At 35.8% G+C, this 20439-nt stretch overlaps 3 protein-coding genes and 1 long non-coding RNA gene across 4 annotated transcripts in view; 2 read left to right on the top strand and 2 right to left on the bottom strand.

Annotated features, from left to right (window-relative positions):
* The window catches only part of LOC103028529 (NACHT, LRR and PYD domains-containing protein 3), a 383714-nt gene that overhangs the window by 244952 nt on the left and 118323 nt on the right, over positions 1–20439 (bottom strand). The gene's annotated exons all lie outside the window — the stretch shown is intronic.
* Positions 1–20439, bottom strand: part of LOC125801133 (zinc finger protein 658B-like) — a 171781-nt gene that overhangs the window by 90999 nt on the left and 60343 nt on the right. The window lies entirely within an intron of this gene.
* On the top strand, positions 13730–15166 carry LOC125801462 (zinc finger protein 271-like). The gene has a single exon (XM_049478226.1). The coding sequence runs from the start codon at positions 13895–13897 to the stop codon at positions 14696–14698; it is 804 nt and encodes a 267-aa protein (XP_049334183.1). The 5' UTR covers positions 13730–13894; the 3' UTR covers positions 14699–15166.
* LOC125801597 (uncharacterized) lies at positions 15697–18785 on the top strand. The gene is made up of 2 exons (XR_007438795.1): positions 15697–16598; positions 16780–18785. It is a non-coding gene; the product is annotated as an uncharacterized LOC125801597 (long non-coding RNA).

Genomic DNA, 20439 nt, shown 5'->3' with positions numbered 1-20439 from the left:
TGATTAAAATTTGTATTCAGTAAATTGTTTTATTCACTATATTTTTTTAATCTATAGTTGCAGATTTAATTCAATATTTTTATTCTTATTTGTATTAAAATTCATATTTTCAGTAATGTTTCCTATCAAATATGAAACCTTTTTATGTAATGCTTGAATAGATTTTCTCAAGATTTAGGCAGAAAATTGACAAAAAAATACAACACAAGCTAATCAAGCTAACCTAAACTACCCTTTTAGGGTAAATCCCATCCTGTTTAGATTATGTAGGACATATTATATTTTTGTCTGTAGGATTGACTGGCTTTCTAAGTGCTTGAGTCTAGTGACTACATAATTTGCTAACAGAACAACTCTTCCCTTGTGAAAAAGTTTACATGAATTATGCTAAATTAGGTCTGTGCTTAAGCTGTGTTATTTTGGAACCACTAATTTGTACTTGATTTCTACGTGTTTATAATTTAAATTTATATAAATGTGCACTAAATTTATACTGAGTATACTACTTATGTTATTTCCGCCACTACTTAATACAATTTAAGTATATTTTTTGTACAGCTGAACATTAAAACCATATTAAAAGTGTGATTTAAGTGTGGATTTGATGTCACATTCATTTTGAGGAGAGAACATAAACTGAACAATGAAAAGCAAGATATCTTATTACAAACATCAGCTGTTAAAGTTCTTTTACCTAAAATAAAATAAACACAACTAAAATAAACTTTCAAAGTAAAAGAGTTTTAACACACAAAATGAGCAACACAAAATTTGACTGAAGTAGTTTTATTATATGCCCCCCGGACACACTTATTAAAAGTGAAAATGTTTTACAAAGTAATACTAAGTATATATTTTATTAAGTACATCACTAGTACAAAATTAGCACAGCCAAATAAAGTATATATTTCATCAACGTATACCGGAATACAGATTAAATAGCTAAAATGTAGTATGTAGTATAAGCAGAAAAAGTATACTTTAATTATTCTGCATATAAAAGGGTTAGAAATGGTTTTGAGGTAGCTTAGCAAGCTAGACAGTCCCATTGAATGAAGCTACAAGTTCAAGTTCAAGCTACATATTAACTACCTTGTTTTATAGAACTATAACATGGTAATGGCTATAAAATGTTTTTCTGACCATTTTTTGAGTCTGGTTCAGCTGCATAATGTGAAGATCTGATTTAGCTTAGTTTCTAGGGATGTGGTACTTTTGTACTTTCCTGTGTGTCTGACTAGCTTTCAACATTTCTACTTGATTGGCATGAAAGAATGAATTTGAACTAATATGAAAAATCTACATTGTTTAAGCACTTTAAGTGTAATATTTTAGTGTTGGTTTAGTTATTGCAGGTTTTCTGTTATGTGTCTTTAAATTATAATTAAACTGTCAGGCTGAGTTGATATTAGCTAATATTTCTTTCTTTGCAGCTGCATGAAGAGTGTTTGAAAGAAATGAATAAAATATAAAAAGTGTAATATGCTGTGATGCCACATTCAGTAAATGTTGTGTAATTAATTATACACAGTTTGTTTTACTGCACTTTCCACACTTTATTTTCCTTTTACTTTGTATTAAAGGTGACATTAATCACACTCATGTTTATTTTACTTATTAAATTATGTAATTCATTAATTACAATTATTACATTGAGTAATTCAGGGTTTAACAGTAAATCAGGAGCTGCTGATGGAATAAAACTTTTGCACAGTACTGTATAAAATAAAAATGCAAATGTGGAATGTGAAAAAATATGCTCTGAAACTCACTTACAGTCCTCTCTCATCAACAACTTCCTGCAGCACAGAAGAGGAACAACCTTTTCTGTTCACTAAATCTTTGTAGTCATCTGAGGGGGCAGAACAGGAACGTGTTCCATCCATCACTCCCATAATCTGAGGTAGACGGGAAGTTGCCTCAAATCTGTTTACCAGCTCCAGGGCTTCGTGGTCATTTGGGACTTTCATTGATTGTTTGATTGGAGACTGTGCCATACCTTTACAAAAATAGATATACACATTTCTTACTGTGCTTTTATGAATGCCAAACTGGTTGGCGGTAACACGATACTCGGCACACGAGCCTAGTTTATATAACGAAACAGCAACATGTATAACTGCTGGAACAGAGGCTTTAACAGTATGTACTGCATGGGTGATATAACTTTCCATTATATAAAAATAAAACTTTGTTAAATTAAATAATAATCATTTCCTTTTTTTACACACTTTCCCTCAACTTCATACTCTGTATGGTCAGTTGTATTTATTTCTGTTTAGATTCTTTTCAGAAATGTATGAGTAATGTAACCATAATATAATAAATAGTTTGTATAATTCATCAAAGCTAAATCATCAAACTAAGCTACGTTTCACCCAATAGTACAGTTATACAAAGTCAGTTATTCTATTTTGATATTTTTGGTGGCATAAAACAAAAACATAACATGCTTTATATATATTTTTAAATTAAAAGTATGACATTTTCCCTTACCCACTAGTTTGATACTACAATAAGCATAGTGACAATAAAAAGACAACAAGCAAAATGAGTCATTTTAAGAGAGAAACGTTTATTAAATTCAAAAGAAAAACTGTTTATAAAAGGAGCTAACGCTGCCTCCAGCCGGTCTGACCGGAGTTCATCTCCCCTGTTATAAGAGCCTCTTCCCAGGCTGGTAATCACGTTCATCCCTGGCAGGGTATCTGCACATTTTTAAAGCTCAAATTTAATGACTTTTAAGACCTTTTTAATACCTCTGAAAAGAAGAAATAATACTACTGCTGTGGCAAAAAAAAAAAAGACACACCAGGCGACAGTATACAAAAAAAGTTTAACTGAATTAAAATAAGAAATTCAGTCCACACTGTAAAAAATAAAACCGTAAAAAACGGTCAAATTACTGGCAGCAGCGGCTGCCAAACAAAAACCCTAAAATTAAAGTAAAATACTTTCATTCATATGAAGTGCAAAACCAGTAGATTCACATGCATTTTCATTAAAGGTTTCACATACATACACCAGTATTTTACAGTTTTTCAGAGCATATTTACAATTAAATTTCTTCAATAAAGTGATTTTGATCAACGTTCTGCAGGGAAAAAACTGTTATTTTACAGTTTTTCAGAGCATATTTACAATTAAATTTCTTCAATAAAGCGATTTCAATCAATGTTCTGCAGGGAAAAACTGTTATTTTACCTTTTTTTAACTAACTTTATTGTATTTCAAGTTGTGAGCTTTATGATTCACAAATTAATGTGTATTTGACTCATTCAGTGACATTCAGTGACAAACTGTATGATCTTTTCAGAATTTCTTTATTAACAGGCTCTCTGCTCATTTAAAGCAAAAAAAGTACTCAGAGAGTGAAACCACTTATATTACACAGTCTAAAACCCAGCCAGGTGGATAAAACTGCTATGAAACTACATCATGGTGAGCCCTCTAAACTGAACATCTAATTAACATAGCCACGCCCCACAGACAGTTGTTTTTTTTTTTAGGTATATTTTCTTTTACATAAAAGAAAGAAAAAAACGTTTTATTTCTATGGTTATTTTCTGTTTTTTTTTTTAACAATGAATAAAAAATAAATAAATAAATAAACCTTACAATTATGAAGAAAAACACTGAGATGTTGGGAAAGAAATAAACCTTTAAATAATAACACACACATATAATTACATATAATAATAAGTAATTTTACATACATATCTATATAACTTAAGAACATGGAAAAATACCATAAAAATAATATAGCAATATAGCCCTAAAAATAAGAGTTTTAACCATAATCTCTCATTAATGTCATAATATGTAAAATTACAACAGGGGCTTGTAATTAACAGAAAATGTCTGTAATTTGACAGAATTAGACTGCAGTAAAAGAAAAGGGATAAATAGTGTAAACATTTAGAGTTATTTTCTGTAAAAATAGGATTTTTTTTTACAGTGCATTTTACAGAACATTACTGACTTTCTATTAGCAAAAATAATTTCAAATGAACGTAATACTTCCATAATAATAATTTCAAATAATCAAATAAACATAAAAGTGCTCTGTTAAGAAAACTCGATAAAACAGCCTTTACAACCTTTTTACCTACAAACAACAAAAATATGTAAGTTTGAAGTTTCAGCTTGTTCCGTACCGTTCAGCACCATACTTCTGCCAGAGATAATCTATAAAACATACAGTTGTTTGACTGTGTTTTTATATGTCTCCCATGTGTCGCAGTTTTGGCAGTCTTCTTATTAATTTCACTAGTTAGTATTAATAACTGCTCTCTCTTTTCTGTTTTGCTCGTCTCCTTAGTGTGGGTGACTTTATCAGTTTGTTGGAGTTTCAGTACTTATTAGCTTTCTTATTATTTTTTTATCTATATAAAACATTTAGTAGCAAAATATAGGCTATGACCTATGACCTGGGCTCTAGCTATCCTTTAAGAGAATAAAAGGTCCTTGTGTTTAATCAATAGTAATGTGTTCTCCTGTGTTTGTTGTCCTCAGTTCTCCTGTTTTGTTTACCTCCCCATGTGCTCCTTGAGGCTTTGTTGTTTTATTCATTCGGCGCACAGTAATCGTGTCATATGATGATGATCCTGGGTTGGGAAGCTTCTTTGTTTTGATCAGTTCCACATACTTTACATTAAAGGGTCAAACTTCAACTGCTCTTTCAATGGCCGGCAATTTTGTTTAGGCCTCTGGTGGCCACAGAAAGGTAAAGGGAATACTGAGGATTTTGTTGCAGAACTGAAGTTCTCTCTTCTTGCTGGTGAACAGCTGAAGAAAGAGTGTAGGGCTCTGAGCATTTTCTCAATCTGACACATCAGGAAACCACTCCTGAAAGAGTTCTCAGAGCGTATGGAGGACACAGCTTCCTACAATTTCAAATTGAGCCACTGAGCCACAGCAAATTGCTCACCATATTCTTTTTGTTGTATGAGCTCAACAAACTTCCAATTTACATTCGGCCCATCCATTGACAAGGAGACCATGTTCTTTTGTACACTCCTGCCAATAAGAAAAATAAAAAAAGAATATAAAAATGCGTAACATGCGTAACACGTTATGCAAAGTTATGATAAATTATGTCATCTTTTTCCTTATTCTCATGTTATTTTAGATGTGTTGCTGTTTTAATATATTTCTTGTATAAAAATAGCTTGGCAATAAATATTCTTATTTTAGGCTAGGAACAATGGGTCCATGCCAAAGATAAGAGACCAATAAAAGTATTATAAATATATCAGGTATCAACAATGTGTTTAATTTTGATGATTTGTTATAAGTTAAATAGCATATGGCCTACGTTGAAACATTCCAATAAGTTATCTACTGTCGAATGGCCCGTGAACTGCGAGCCAAAGAGACAGGACTGAATGTGGGGACTTACACTTAGATCCAGTTTTTTATTTTCAGTGGTTCTGTTCAGGCTCTCGTCAGACATAATGACAAAGGAACCTTCATTCTCTCGTGAGATGAGCTGCTTCTTCTTTTGTACACCATCAGATGGCCAACTCAGTGTCATGCAGCCACACCCTTGTCTCTGGGTCTAAGTCAACTAGGTCAGATACTGAGTGTGGGCTAAATAGTGGGCTGCCCATAAATATATGTTCAGCAGTCTATTCAGGTTCACCACACTCACATGCTGCGCTGTCCATCAAACCCCACTTCTTTTAAGGAATACTTGAAGCGGCCGACCCCAGTGCACAGACGGTTCAGCAAGGTCCATAGGTGGCGTGGCAGGTCTTCTCCTTTTACACCACCACCTGGATCCCTGATGAATTCTGGGATGTGGGAAGGCCCAGCTGTTTCTCAGCTGCTTTTTAGATTTAAAAAATCCAAATAATTTGTACATTTAGTAAGCTTATATCCATTTCATACAGATCATTAGTAACTGTTAATCAGTTTTCTCCAGATACAAAGTAAATATTAATGTAATTTAATATTTAAATTAAACGGGGAAAGCGCCGCCACACCCCCACTGACAAACCCGACAGAGAATTTCAGCATCCTCCACGTAAGCTGGGAGGTGCCAGGAGGGTTGCCTTGAATGTTACATCCTTGGAAGATTGATTACAACAATAAGGATCAGGAGAACATAACGGAGGACAGCATGAAAAGGAGGAAAATAAAAGAGAGAGAGAGAGAGATTATAATGTAACTCAGCAGAAATCTTTATGTCGAGGGAGGGTTAAAGCTATTCACTTTGCTAGTCTCAGCTAGCTAGCTAACTCTCTGTTTACATGGTCTAGCTACTGGAAATGTGAGATTTTGCTTTTTTTAATATTGTCTCAAGAGTTTCTACACTGTGCCCTCTCACTGACATGAAATATTGTTCTCTTTTGCAACTCAGGTATGTTATATTCTGTGTATTATAGGTTTTGGAATGTAGCGTTTCACTTAAAATGTGAACTCTTTGCGTAGTAAATGTTATATAAAAAGGCTGAGGCTCTAACCGCATGGTCGGTTGTATAAAAATATGGTACACATGAGCTATTATGAACTTTTTATTGTGATATAGCCACTGGGGAATTTGTTTTATCTACATTTTGAGAAAAAAAGTTTTATTTTTATATATGTATTTGTGCCAACTAATATGTATTGAATCTGAAGAGTATTGCTGAATATTAGAGAATAATACAATGTGAAATGTGTTTTGATTTTTGCAACTCAGAGCAATAAACCACAGAGGTCACAGTTATGACTCCTGTGAAATTATTGACACAACGCAGAGGGGTAGCTGGATCTGCAGTCCAGGGGTGGAGCAGAATCGTTCCAGTTACATAACCCTTAAATAAATAATGACAGTGAGCTCAGGCTGTTTAATGCAGTCATGGAAAACAGAATCATCATGAAAAACTCATGAAAACGTTATAAAATGTGGGTCAGAGCATGCAGTGTGGGGAGGAGCCCTTTTGAACGAGAAGCAGAACTCGGCAGAACACCGGTCTGAAAACTGGGGGGTTTTAAAGCTGTGTGGGAGAAACTTCAGACTCATGAATATTCAAACATTCCACTCTGTGATATGATTGGCTGACAACAGCCAAAAACGAATAGTAGCCTCGCCCACGCAGCGCCTATTCGCTGTGAGAGAGCAAGGGGGCGGGGCTTAGATGGAGAGAGGTGTGACGCAGTGAAGGAGAAAGTGAAAGTAAGTTCAGTCTCCGCCATTAGAAGAGGACAGAAGTCCGGATTCACTCGGTAAGTTCAGAACTGAAGAGAATGTAGAACAGAACCGTGTAGCTTAAAGTCAGAATCGGTTCTAAAGGTTCCTCAGATCCAGAACCGGTTCTTTAAGCTCAGCTCAGTGTCCGATTCCACTGGAAGAACCAGGATCAGCATGGAGATCTGAACCGGGCCTGGATCAGACCTGGACCTGGTCTAGATCAGACCGGCTGGAGAACAATCAGCTGTAACAGATCAATAATGCTGTAAACTGAAGAGAAATGCGCAGATATAGATTGATATTTATTGATCACAGTGTAGTTTATGCTGTTTAAAGCGCATTACTGCTTAATGTGGACTTTGATCTGTTGGGGAGATAAAAACACGGAACTGCTATAAAGGCGTGTTTATATGCAGTAGCGCTGTTTAACCAGCAGGGGGAGCAACGGAGCTCAAGATCACGTGGTGTGTTAGTGTTTTTAATCCTGCTGTTTTATATTATACTTAAATAATCTCTCTATTCTGATTCAGTAACATAATAATAATATTATTAATAATAATAGAACAGTGTGTATATTTATAATGTTGTGTAATGCAGTAATATTACTAATAATAATTAAATTATAATCATTATAATAACAGTAAATGTTTCTGTAATCTGTAGAATAATGTGTAATGAGGGTAAATCACACTTTTATGTATCGTTCTCTGTTTGGTTTGTTTTGTTAGTTTATCAGGTATTGTTTAATGCAGTTCTGATGATAATGTCATTATTGTAAGAATAAAGGTTTTATTGTAACGGCTGATCTGTTCTCAGGGGTCGGTGTCGGCAGTGTTCAGCTGTGTGTGAATGAAGAAGAGTAAATGATGGATCTTCAGAACTCCAGCAGTGGAGGAGGACCTCCTGTCCTAAAGTGAGTAAATTAAGTGATGGGTTTAATATGTAAAGTAGTTTTGTATTGTAATGGTTTCAGCTCTAATCCTGGAGCTGTGATCTGCATATTTTAGAGTTTTAAAATATTGAGAACAGAGTTTCTCCTGGACCAGAGTCAGAACCCTGTGCTGTATTTAAACACAGAGAAACACTTAACAAACCAGCCAGTTATTCTTATAGTAGAATGTGTTTCTAATCTGTATTTAAAGTACATATCTGCCTTTAATATCTATTAGTTAATATTAATAATATGTTTCCTTCTGGCACAGTAACAGTATTAGGTGGTTGCTGTAGTGATATTATGCTGTTGCTAGGTGGTTGCATATTTATGTTAAAAAATATGGTCCATATTTTTTAACATAAAAGTGACGATTTGCTCAAAATCTGGATCGGATTAGTCTGTAGTGAAAGTGATCTTTGGACCAGATCCATTGTGAGGATCCGTCTCGGATTTTACCACACGCTGTCTGGGTTTACATTAGTATTAGAAATGAGGAAATCCTGATGTGCTGCATTTATATAGATCAGATGGAAGTGACTGGGTTTGATATTAAAGCTGTGGAATGAAGAAAGACTTGTTCTATTCTAGGCCTGGACAATAATTTGATATCTGTATTTATCGCGATAAGAAATGTTTCAATAATGGGGACATCATTTTTGTGGTATATCGATATGTATCATTTACACGGACAGGCATTTTTTACTGGTGTAAGCTCGCCCCAGAGTTGAACACAGTCTCCGTAGCTGAGCTATGTCTGTGCGTGATGACGTAATTACACAGGCACGTAGCCAGATAGGCTAGGCTAGGCTAGGTTAAATTTGGCTAGGCTAGGCTAGGCACCCCAGCAAACATGCCCACACTGGGCCAATGAGGGCCCAATGTGGCCCAAAACATCGGCCCCGTATGGGCAGCCCACATCGGGCCATTGGGGATTTGCACATCGGTGCGGTATCGGCCCCACGCCATCGGCCCCATATGGGCAGCCCAAATCGGACCATTGGGGATTTGCACGTTGGTGCAGTATCGCCCCCATATGGGCAGCCCACTTAGGGCCAACGGAGATTTGGTCATCGGGACGGCACCAGCACCATGGCGTCGGCCCATTTCAGGGAGCCCACATTGGGCCAATGGAGATTTGCTCACCAGTATAGCGTCGGCCCCACGGCGTGGGCCCTTTTCAGGCAGCCCACATTTGGCTAGCGAAGATTTACTCCTCTATGCAAAATCAACACCAAAGCATTGGCCCATTGGGCCAACAGAGATTTGCAGCAGAGATTTGCAGAGCTCTAACAAACACACACACACACACACACACACTGACTCATGCCCTCAGTGGAAAACCAATTGTGGCCCCAAATTTTTAGAACTGTGCAATATTGAACAGAGAACACTTTTCAAGGAAGAAAATTTAAAGCTGTGCTATTGGCACTTTGACATTTTTTGCAACTGGCTGTAAAACAATTAAATAAATAACACAATTTAAAGTGTATAGTAAATTAATTAATTTATTACAAAGTATCATGTATGAAATATAAACAACACACAACATTATTTAAGTAAATTACTTAATAATAAATCCCAAATTTATATTTTAGCATGTAGATAAACATGTACTGCATAAATATCTCCATTTGCAAAAACAGTATTTATAATAAACAGTATGATATAAATATCAAACATAATACAAAATAACAAAGAATTATACAACTTAAATTAATATATATATATATACACATATATATATATAAACATCAATAAAAACAGCAAATCATATTCTTGAATAAATACTTAAATGCACTAGACTGATGTAGTAGATGAATAATAAACTGATACTATTATTGCTACTGGAACAAAGCCTCTGGGGTGGGTTTCCCGAAAACGATCAACCTTAGCGAATAACGAACGAACTAACGAATGACGTGAGTAAATAACGAGCCAGTTCTGCGAGTGTTTCCCAAAGAGCTTCGCAACGTGAAAATTAACAAAGGAGGTTAAAGAACGTCTTTGTTGACTCCTCCCCTGAAACAGCGCGCTCAATCGATCCACAAATATCGATTATTATGCAGTATTTATTCAGTATTACACCCTAAAAATGTAAAAAAGTGTTGTAATCATCAATATTATACATATTTTGAAATTTAAATTACAAAAGGATGTACTTTGGCATTAATAAAATACTCCTAAAGATACATATGACTAAATAAATAAGTCACATGTTTATATATAAATGTTTAATAAACATTGAACTTTTTTTTTACTTTTTTTAAAACTATTATTGTTAATATATATATATATATATACATATATATATATATATATATATATATATATATATATATATATTATATTAATAGATATTGTACTAATATTATTAATAGTAATATTGATAATAATATTAATTTATTATTATTATAATTATTAATAGTATAAAAATAATATAATAATACATATACGTATGTTCCGGTGTGTGTATGTATGTATGTATATATATATATATACATATATATATACATACATACATACACACACACACACACACACACACACTGTAAAGCTCCAGCTCATCCTAAATCTCATCCCAAATCTCACCATCTCAGTTGGGTTTAGGTCAGGGGATTTTGAAGGCCATGCACCTCTTTGTTAACTAGATAATTCCATATGCGTCAATTAATTGTTTTCATAGTTTTAATATTAATCGACAATGTAAAAAAAAAATAAAAAATGAGACGTGTCTCAAACTTTTGACTGGTATTTATATATTTGTGAGCTGACACACCCCAGAGTTTGCCCAGATGAACGGCCACAATGTTGATTAGAAGCACCTAAATAAAGAATAATATTAAATATTACCTGCACATTCACCGATACCCTTTACAGTACGTGTAGGTGTGAGTAAAGACACTGCAGGCGTCCCCTGCACCGGACCTACAGTACCAGGAATTTTCCCAATAGCATGGAAATATATTGTATTGTGCTGTAATTCCCGGGCTGGTGGGAAGTGTATATAAGTGTGTGTATGCCACATAACAGCCTGATTACAGAATCCACGGACTTGGTGACTTTGCAGCTTTGCTTAGACCGTGAGCATCATCTGCAGGAATCTGGATTTTTAATAATTTATGGGTTTGATTGGTCAATTCCAGTATGCCCAGTTAGACTACACAGAGAAAGTTGGCATTATAATATAATATAATATGATATAATATAATATAATTAGGGCTGGACCCGAATATTCGGGTATTCGGATATTCGTTCGTTGAGTAGGTATTCGGTTTTTAATTTTGGTATTCGGATATTCGTTTTTTTTCTCCTTTCCAGAGTTCCACCTCACTCTAACCACTTCTGTTCTCGCGGGTCCCGTCAGAATATCTTGCGCGCGGGACAGAACTGAACTGTTATTGGCTGGAGCGGGAGTTTAATCCAGACGATGCGGGAGCAAATTAATGAATAGTTAAGAAAACTGTAATAATTGTAAAAAAAAAAAAAACCTAAAGAAAACTCTCAACGCGCAGGATGGACCGACACACACACGCACACACCGATGGTGTTTGGACTGGGGTAAGGAACGGGACCGCACTATTCAGCACTGCTGTTTTAATAAATATATAAGTAAATTTGAAGCATTAAATGTAGTTTATTTAATTTATATTAGGAACGTGGGGCGGGAGCGGCAGAAATGTATATGTGGCGGGCGGGCGCGGGATTAAAAGAAGCAATTTTTTTGCGGAGCGGTAACGAGACAGAAACGCGGGAGCGTGGAAGAGTGGGTTTAAAAATCAGTCTCGCGCAGACCTCTATTATACATGATAAAAAAAAATGAAGGCTCTTCGAAACTGATTTATATAATAAAACGTAAGGGGTAATGTGGCAACAGTAGGGGCTAAATCGATTACAAAAGCCTGGCCTACAAAAATGATGTCTGAACGAATTTCCTCTTATCTAATATAATTTAAAATGGTTTAAAAATATAAAATAATTTCTAAGCAAACGAAATATTTAATATTGAGCTTATAGCCCAAGTGCAAAAATACAAAATCAGTAATACGGCTATGCCCTGCACAATCCTTAAACCGAAATAGACCAAGTACAATAACGTCATTAACAATGACTTTCCTCTACTCTAATATAATTTAACATGGTTTAAAAATATAAAATAATTTCTAAACAAACGAAATATTTAATATTGAGCTTATAGCCCAAGTGCAAAAATACAAAATCAGTAATATGCCCTGCACAATCCTTTAACCGAAATAGACCAAGTACAGTTTACAATGACTGTCCTCTAATATAATTAACAATGTTTAAGAATATAAAATACTTCCTGAACAAACGTTTTTTTTTTTTTTTTTTTTTAAGCAAATAGCCTAAGTGTGAAAACACAAACAGCAATTTACTGGGCTGGCTTGCGCAGCGGAGAAACCGTGCAGCAGCAGCCTCCTAGCCTGCTTACGGGCAGCAGAAATTCCGGGATGAAAACACAAAGAAATCTGGGCTAAAAACACAGAAAAAATATGGGGTGAAAACACAAAAATCCGGGGTGAATATGTCTCGTAGGTCAGAGCAAATTGAACATTTTTCAGTGGATTAAAGGGGCCGTGATTTGCTTTTTTTTTTTTTTTTAACCTCTTTTTTTAAAAACAAATATTCGAATATTCGCTTCGAATCAGTGCCGAATATCCGGAGCTCAAAAAACGCTATTCGGGCCAGCCCTAGATTATAGTGAGGAAAAGTTCAGGCAAGAAGAGGAATTTCACAAGTAACATTTATTAGCTTACTGATTTAACAGAAAACTTGCTATTTCACTGTAATAACAAACACAAATATTAGCAAATTACAACATTTTTAGCCCCGCTGTTTTTAAGAAATCCCAGTTAAACCATTACTCCAGCTGCTCTTTTGCTGATACTTAAATAATGATGATAATAATAACAAAAACATGAATTTGATAATAATAAGAAGAAGAAGAATCACACTTTGAGCAACTTGACAAAAATACACAATTAAACATTTGTGTAAGAGGTTAAAAAGACTACAAAAATAATTGAAAAAGAACTACATAAAATAATATGAATTCTTACAAATTGTTATAATTGTGTTAACCTTTAGTAAACAAAAGAGACTCTTATGTTTTACACTCCTGTTGGAGGTTGGTTGATGTGTTGTAACAGTAAAGAGGTCATTATTTTGCTGTGATTTTATTTTGAACTACAATTCCCTGCACCAACAAGACAACTGCATCGGATCAACATTTCCAAAAAACACATCTTGAACTCAGGAGCGCATATCACTGTTAGCCTGAAGCCAGTGTGATGGAAAATAATGAACTGTTATCAGGAGTTGTTAAAAAAAAAAATCAGGTTTGTGAAGCATTGATTTGGATTAATGTATTTGGTTAATGTGTGGAAACTTTTATAAATTGGTTTAAAGGAAAAAGCTTTGGACATCATCTGTCGTGATGAAGAACGAATCAAGCATCGGCAATGTGATTTGAACCAATGTGTGTCGTTTTTTTGGCACACGCCTCAAAGCTTCAGATTAAAGGGTAACATCACTCACTTAGAATGACTTAGAATCTCTTTAGTTAATTGACCTGCTTTTATTTTAATATTCAATGGCATTTTTCTTTGTGTTTTCCAGAAATTAAAATATTTTCCTGAAATTCATCACCAACAACCAGGATATTTAACTAAGAGCAATGTTAAACTGCTGAAAGAGGTGAAGCACAAGCCGTCCTGAAGAATCTCCAGAACACGCAGAAATTGTTTGCTACATTTAAAAGACAAATGAAGCAAAGTCCTGACATGGAGAAACATCAGCACTCTGCCAAGAGTTTTACTAAACAGAGTGATCTCAAAAAACACCAGCGCATTCACACAGGAGAGAAACCGTATCACTGCTCAGACTGTGGGAAGAGTTTTAATCAACAGAGTAATCTCAAAAAACACCAGCGCCTTCACACAGGAGAGAAACCGTATCACTGCTCAGACTGTGGGGGGAGTTTTAATCACCAGAGTAATCTCCAACGACACCAGCGCATTCACACAGGAGTGAAACCGTTTCACTGCTCAGACTGTGGGAAGAGTTTTAATCAACAGAGTAATCTCAAAAGTCACCAGCGCATTCACACAGGAGTGAAACCATATCACTGCTCAGACTGTGGGAAGATTTTTACTACCCAGAGTGAACTTAAAAAACACCAGCGCATTCACACAGGAGAGAAACCGTATCACTGCTCAGACTGTGGGGGGAGTTTTAATCAACAGAGTCATCTCCAACGACACCAGCGCATTCACACAGGAGTGAAACCGTATTACTGCTCAGACTGTGGGAAGATTTTTACTACCCAGAGTGATCTCAAAAGTCACCAGCGCATTCACACAGGAGAGAAACCGTATCACTGCTCAGACTGTAGGAAGAGTTTTATTACACAGAGTAAACTTAAAATACATCAGCGCATTCACACAGGAGAGAAACCATATCACTGCTCAGACTGTGGGAAGAGTTTTAATCATCACAGTCATCTCAAAAAACACCAGCGCATTCACACAGGAGAGAAAAATGTCCCAAATTTGTCCCATGGCAATTAAAAGCGCAAATCATAAATTCCACCAGAAACAAATATGAACTGTATTTAACAATGGATTTTACAGGTTCAGCAAAACTATTCTTATCCAGGGATGATGTGTATAGAATTCCATGTTATGTTTGTATGTCTTGTAAGTTTGAATATTCCAGGACATTCTTTGTGAGACAGAGCTCAGTTTTTAGGTTAGTTACTGTTGCGCAGTAAGGTTGCAGGCTCATTCACTCCCTCTGCTGGTGTTCTTGTTTGTCTATGGTTCAGTCCAATTAAAAATCTGTTACTATAGAGGGATACAGAGGGATATTTGGTTGTGTTGTATTACTCAAGTTTTATACTCTCTTATCTTTTCCTTATTGAATATTAAATGTTGCTTATGTTTTTTTTAATCTCCAAATTTACTAAGAATATCCAAATAATGTAGTTTCTTAATTGTTTTTATCCAGTACAAACTATTATCTTTGTATTACTTCACCTCTATATTTACCCATGTGTGTTTTAATAAACGGCTTTTATATTGCAGATCTCCAGTCTCATTGTGTTTTCTCAACACATGTTTGACATGAAACCTACCCACTAAACATTAGACGTCTTATGGACGTGAAGATCATGTCTATATTGCGTCGGTCGGTCCAAGACCAATTCTGTACGTCTACACGACGTGCAAACTAGGTCCGCTATTTGGACGTCTAACTATGACCCCACTTGGACGTCAATATGCAGTTAAACATTTGAACGTCGGACTAGGTCACTTTTTTGGACGTCATGGGGACGTCTAATACAGGTGCAGGAAATTAACATTATTTAAGAATATATTTATTTTTAAATGTATGTCAAAATTGTTGTTATCAATATTGTTAATCACTATGAATATAGATTATTTATGATTAAGCATCATTTATTTCTAATTATTTATTTGAGTATTATATTTTTTATCTATTTAATTAATTAATGAATGTAGGTATTTATTTACGTATGTTTTTATTTTTATTTGGAAATGCAATTTATGTGGAAATTTGTTAAGTTGATTTCAACCAGTCAACGCTACTCTGATTTGCTGAGACCGCACGTCATCATAAACTCCACTCTGATATGCCGAGGCAAAACACGCTAAACATTTTTTGGCTGCTGCAGTAGCTCAGCTCAGCTCGTTCAGTTCAGTTCAGCTCGCTCAGCTCAGCTCCGCTCCGGACCGGACTCAGCTGCCAAGCTATAAGGTAAGACGATATGTATAAGTTAATGTATTTGTAGTGTTAGTTGTTTTAGCTCTGTGGTCTTAAATCATCTGAACCTGCTGGCGTTGCCTCTCTTCCCAGGCAGTTAGCTAACTAGCTAGCTAGCTAACGATAGCTAAACAGTGGCCATAGTTAAAATGGAATTGGAATTACTTTTGAGAACGACCGTAATGCAAATAATATTTACTGTAACCGAAGCTTTAACGTAGAAGCATTGTCCGGTCATTAAGTCAATTCACTAACCAGTGCTAGGCTGATAAGCCAATCTAAGCTAAATCAAAGAACCGTCTTTGGCTAAATTCGCTAAGCTAGCGTTAAGTTATATAAGTTTGTGGCACCCACAATTAACCTAGGCAACTGGGGGCAATATCAAGTGCATTTTGAATAGCCTGAAGAAGTAAGTTTATGTTAATATTACATAAATAAGGCAATTTAAAATAGTTTGTTGTGGGAAAACGTTTATTAAAATAGCTTAATATGATGTCTGAGAATTAAAACGGCACGATAATTCTGGTCAGGTGTTAAATGTGTATTCCCGCCTTTAGCTTAGCGTTAGCTTAGCGTTAGCTTAGCGTTAGCTAAGCCATAGCATGAAGAAGTAAGTTTATGTGAATATTACATAAATAAGGCAATTTAAAATAGTTTGTTGTGGGAAAAAATTAATTAAAATAGGTTAATATGATGTGTGAGAATTAAAACGGCACGATAATTCTCGTCAGGTGTTAAATGTGTATTCCCGCCGTTAGCTTAGCGTTAGCTAAGCCATAGTGTGAAGAAGTAAGTTTATGTGAATATTACATAAATAAGGCAATTTAAAATAGTTTGTTGTGGGAAAAAAAAAATATTAAAATAGCTTAATATGATGTGTGAGAATTAAAACGGCACGATAATTCTCGTCAGGTGTTAAATGTGTATTCCCGCCTTTAGCTTAGCGTTAGCTTAGCGTTAGCTAAGCCATAGCATGAAGAAGTAAGTTTATGTGAATATTACATAAATAAGGCAATTTAAAATAGTTTGTTGTGGGAAAAAATAATTAAAATAGCTTAATATGATGTGTGAGAATTAAAACAGCACGATAATTCTCGTCAGGTGTTAAATGTGTATTCCCGCCGTTAGCTTAGCGTTAGCTAAGCCATAGTGTGAAGAAGTAAGTTTATGTGAATATTACATAAATAAGGCAATTTAAAATAGTTTGTTGTGGGACAAAAATAAATGGCCATCTTCAACATTTTCTGAGATTTCTAATTTGTCTTTTTCTACTTGTGCAGATGGAGTCATGAAATGTGACGGGACAGCCACCGAGGACTTCATACTTCGGAGCATCTCAAACATGCACCACAAAGACGTGGAGGACACACCGCTGTCTCTCAGGACCTAGAATCTTAATGAAAGTATAATGATGTTAAGGGAAGGTGTAATGGAAAGGTGTAATGTAAAGTTGTAATGGTGTTAAGGGAAGGTGTAGTGGAAAGGTGTGATAGTGTTGAGGGAAGGTGTAATCGTGTTGAGGGAAGGGGTAATGTTAAAGGTGTAATAGTGTTGAGGGAAGGGGTAATGTTAAAGGTGTAATAGTGTTAAGGGAAGGTATAATATTGTTAAGGGAAGGTGTAATGCAGGGGTCTCAAACTCATTTTTGCCGAGGGCCACATTGACATATTGGCTGTCCTCTGAGGGCCAGATGTAACTTATAAATATAAGAAAATGTAACCAGATGTAATATAAAATGAATGTAATTACTCCTTAATGTTAAATGACTCTCAATATACAATTTATTCAATCAAATATTACAGTTGCATGGAAAAATGTTTGCTTGTTGCTCTATTAACATAAATCCTTTTAATTTGTCATGTTATGAAATCCAAAAACTCCATCAATCAAGAACCAAACTATTCAAGTGAATAGAAATTACATCAAGTACAAGTTATATTAACTTTGATCAAAACGTTTGATACTGAAATAAGGCTTAATAAATATAAAATCAAAAATTGTGAGCTGTGACAGATTTAGCATTTCCTCAGATTTAGCAGTTCCTCATCCAACCACTAGTCGGAGCTGCAGCACCACAAGCCCGCAGTCTTTGCTTAGTCAGAGCTACAGCCCAGCCACGGGCTACAGGACTCAGCTGAGCCAGTCTGGAGCGTTTTGAAATTTTTTAAGTTCTTCTGTGTATGAAATAAAATAACCCCACTAACCGGATAATACAGCTCTCTACAGTTCATCTTTCAGCCCAAGCAGCTAACAGCAGCAGTTCAGAGCAGCGTCACGGAGGCACTGCTGGGATTACATTATAAACAGGTCAGTTAGCGCGCTGCTAACCTCAGGATGTTTATAACTACGGAGTTTAGTGGACACACCACGGCTGCAAGGTTAGACTGTTGAAGGCTACTGAAGACTACTAAAGCAGGCAACGCAGCGTAAGCAAAAAAAAAAAAAAAAAACACACACACACACACACCAAAATACAAGTTAAGATAAAATATGAAAACGAACATAATAAAGCATAAATAATTAAATTGAATTGCGGGCCAGATGTATGTTTATTTTGTTAACCCGTGAGGGGCCGTATGAAACCGCGTGGGCCGGTACTTTGAGACCCCTGGTGTAATGTAAAGGTGTAATAGTGTTGAGGGAAGGTATAATATTGTTAAGGGAAGGTGTAATGTTAAAGGTGTAATAGTTTTGAGGGAAGGTGTAATGTTAAAGGTGTAATAGTGTTGAGGGAAGGTATAATATTGTTAAGGGAAGGTGTAATGTAAAGCTGTAATAGTTTTAAGGGAAGGTAAATGTTTAGTGAAATTGTTATGGTGTGAATCTAAGGTGTATGTTATGTTGATGTAAAATAAAGGCATTAACCCCAAATGAGATTTACTCATTATGTTTATTATTATATTAATGTTTCCCCAAACAGAAAGGGTCAATTTAAAATCAACAGTGGTAAGATGGGGGTAATTAATTTATCCCTTGCTTTTACTGGTTCTTTGCAGGTTGACATGTTTTGAAAAAAGTGAGAGGGTTGAAATTCAATTTATTTGTAAAGCATATTGTGTATAACTAACGTGCATAACTAGTTCCAGAAGGTTGTGAACCTGTTCCAGTAATTGTTTGGCTTAGCTTTGTATGCGTTTCCAGTTAACTGCTGAAGCTGGAACAATGGAACAGTTGCCACCGTCTGAAATGGCACTACAGTTATGCAGGGAGCCTCAAAGTAGTTGGTCTATAAAAACGTATACATGTAAATTTCACGTAGAAAAGACGTCCACAACGACTTAATTTAAACTAGAATTAGCCCTTATCCGGAGGTCTGGGGGACGTCAATACTGGACGTGCAGAAGACGTCAGAAAAAAGACGTCGTCTGGCGTCACAGTCTGCACCTTCAGGAGACCAAAATTGGACGTGCAAAAATGACCTAGAAAAGACGTCGTTTCAACGTCTCTTTGTTTAGTGGGCTATAGGCCTGAGATTGTCATATTCAGTTATATTAAGACTATGGTTTGTGTTTTTTTTCTCCTAAATCTCTTGTAATGTAACTATGCATAACCAGTCATATTAAGACTATGCTTGAAGTGCAAACAGAGACAGAACATGTTTTAAGCATAGTACAGTCTTGTTGGTCACTCTGTTACCGTTTATTGTTTCCACTGGAGCCAAAATGCAGCCAGACAAACAACTTAATAGTAGCAGAAGCATCTTCTATGCCAGGAGTATTTAATTAGAATTCAGAATGATCCAGTTATACAAAATTCCTCGCCTGTCTCTCTGTCGCACTCGGCGTGACTTTAGTTTTCGTCCGTTCTCGTTTTTCCGCCCATTCTCGCCCAGGCTCACTATCTCCTTATAAAGGCGTTTTTTCACGGCCATGTCCCAATTCAACAGCCGGAGCAGCGGGACCGCGACCCTGACAACACGGGTTCGATCCCGCGTGAGGAGCGGTGTGTTTATTTATTTATTTTTTCCACGTCTGCACAGATCTGATTGACTGAAGAGAGTGGTTGGTGATATTACCTCACACGTGATTGGTCTGTGATTTACTGCGCCTCAAAGCGTGTATACAATTAAATCCTTCTCAATAGGTTTGGGTCCGGACCCGGACCACGGTCCGCCCGTGACCTTTGTTCTATGCAAATTCCCCGAATTTTCCTCTTCTGCTCACTGCTCAACCACCAAACTCGCTGCTACTGTGTTGCCAGTTGCCAGTGTTGTATCTTAAAAAGTCCACACTAAACTGTGAGAGGTTTAAGCTTGACGAGAAATATCGTCACGTCTTAATCTCGTGAGATCTCGTGCCACGATACAGGATTTGCTATTTTACTGACCAAATGTATAAACAAAGCATTTCCTGTTTTACTGTCTATTGTTATTGTTAGCCAGCCTAGCTAAATGTACAAATGTAGCATTTGCTGTTTTAATGACTATTATTATTGTTTGCTAGCTAGCTAAATGTTCAAATATGCAGTTTGCTGATTTACTGAACATTATTATTGGTAGCTAGCCTAGCTAAATGTATAAATGTAG

The sequence above is a fragment of the Astyanax mexicanus genome, chromosome 4, assembly GCF_023375975.1.
Source record: "Astyanax mexicanus isolate ESR-SI-001 chromosome 4, AstMex3_surface, whole genome shotgun sequence".
NCBI lineage: Eukaryota > Metazoa > Chordata > Actinopteri > Characiformes > Acestrorhamphidae > Astyanax > Astyanax mexicanus.
This window is presented reverse-complemented; position numbering and strand designations above follow the sequence as displayed.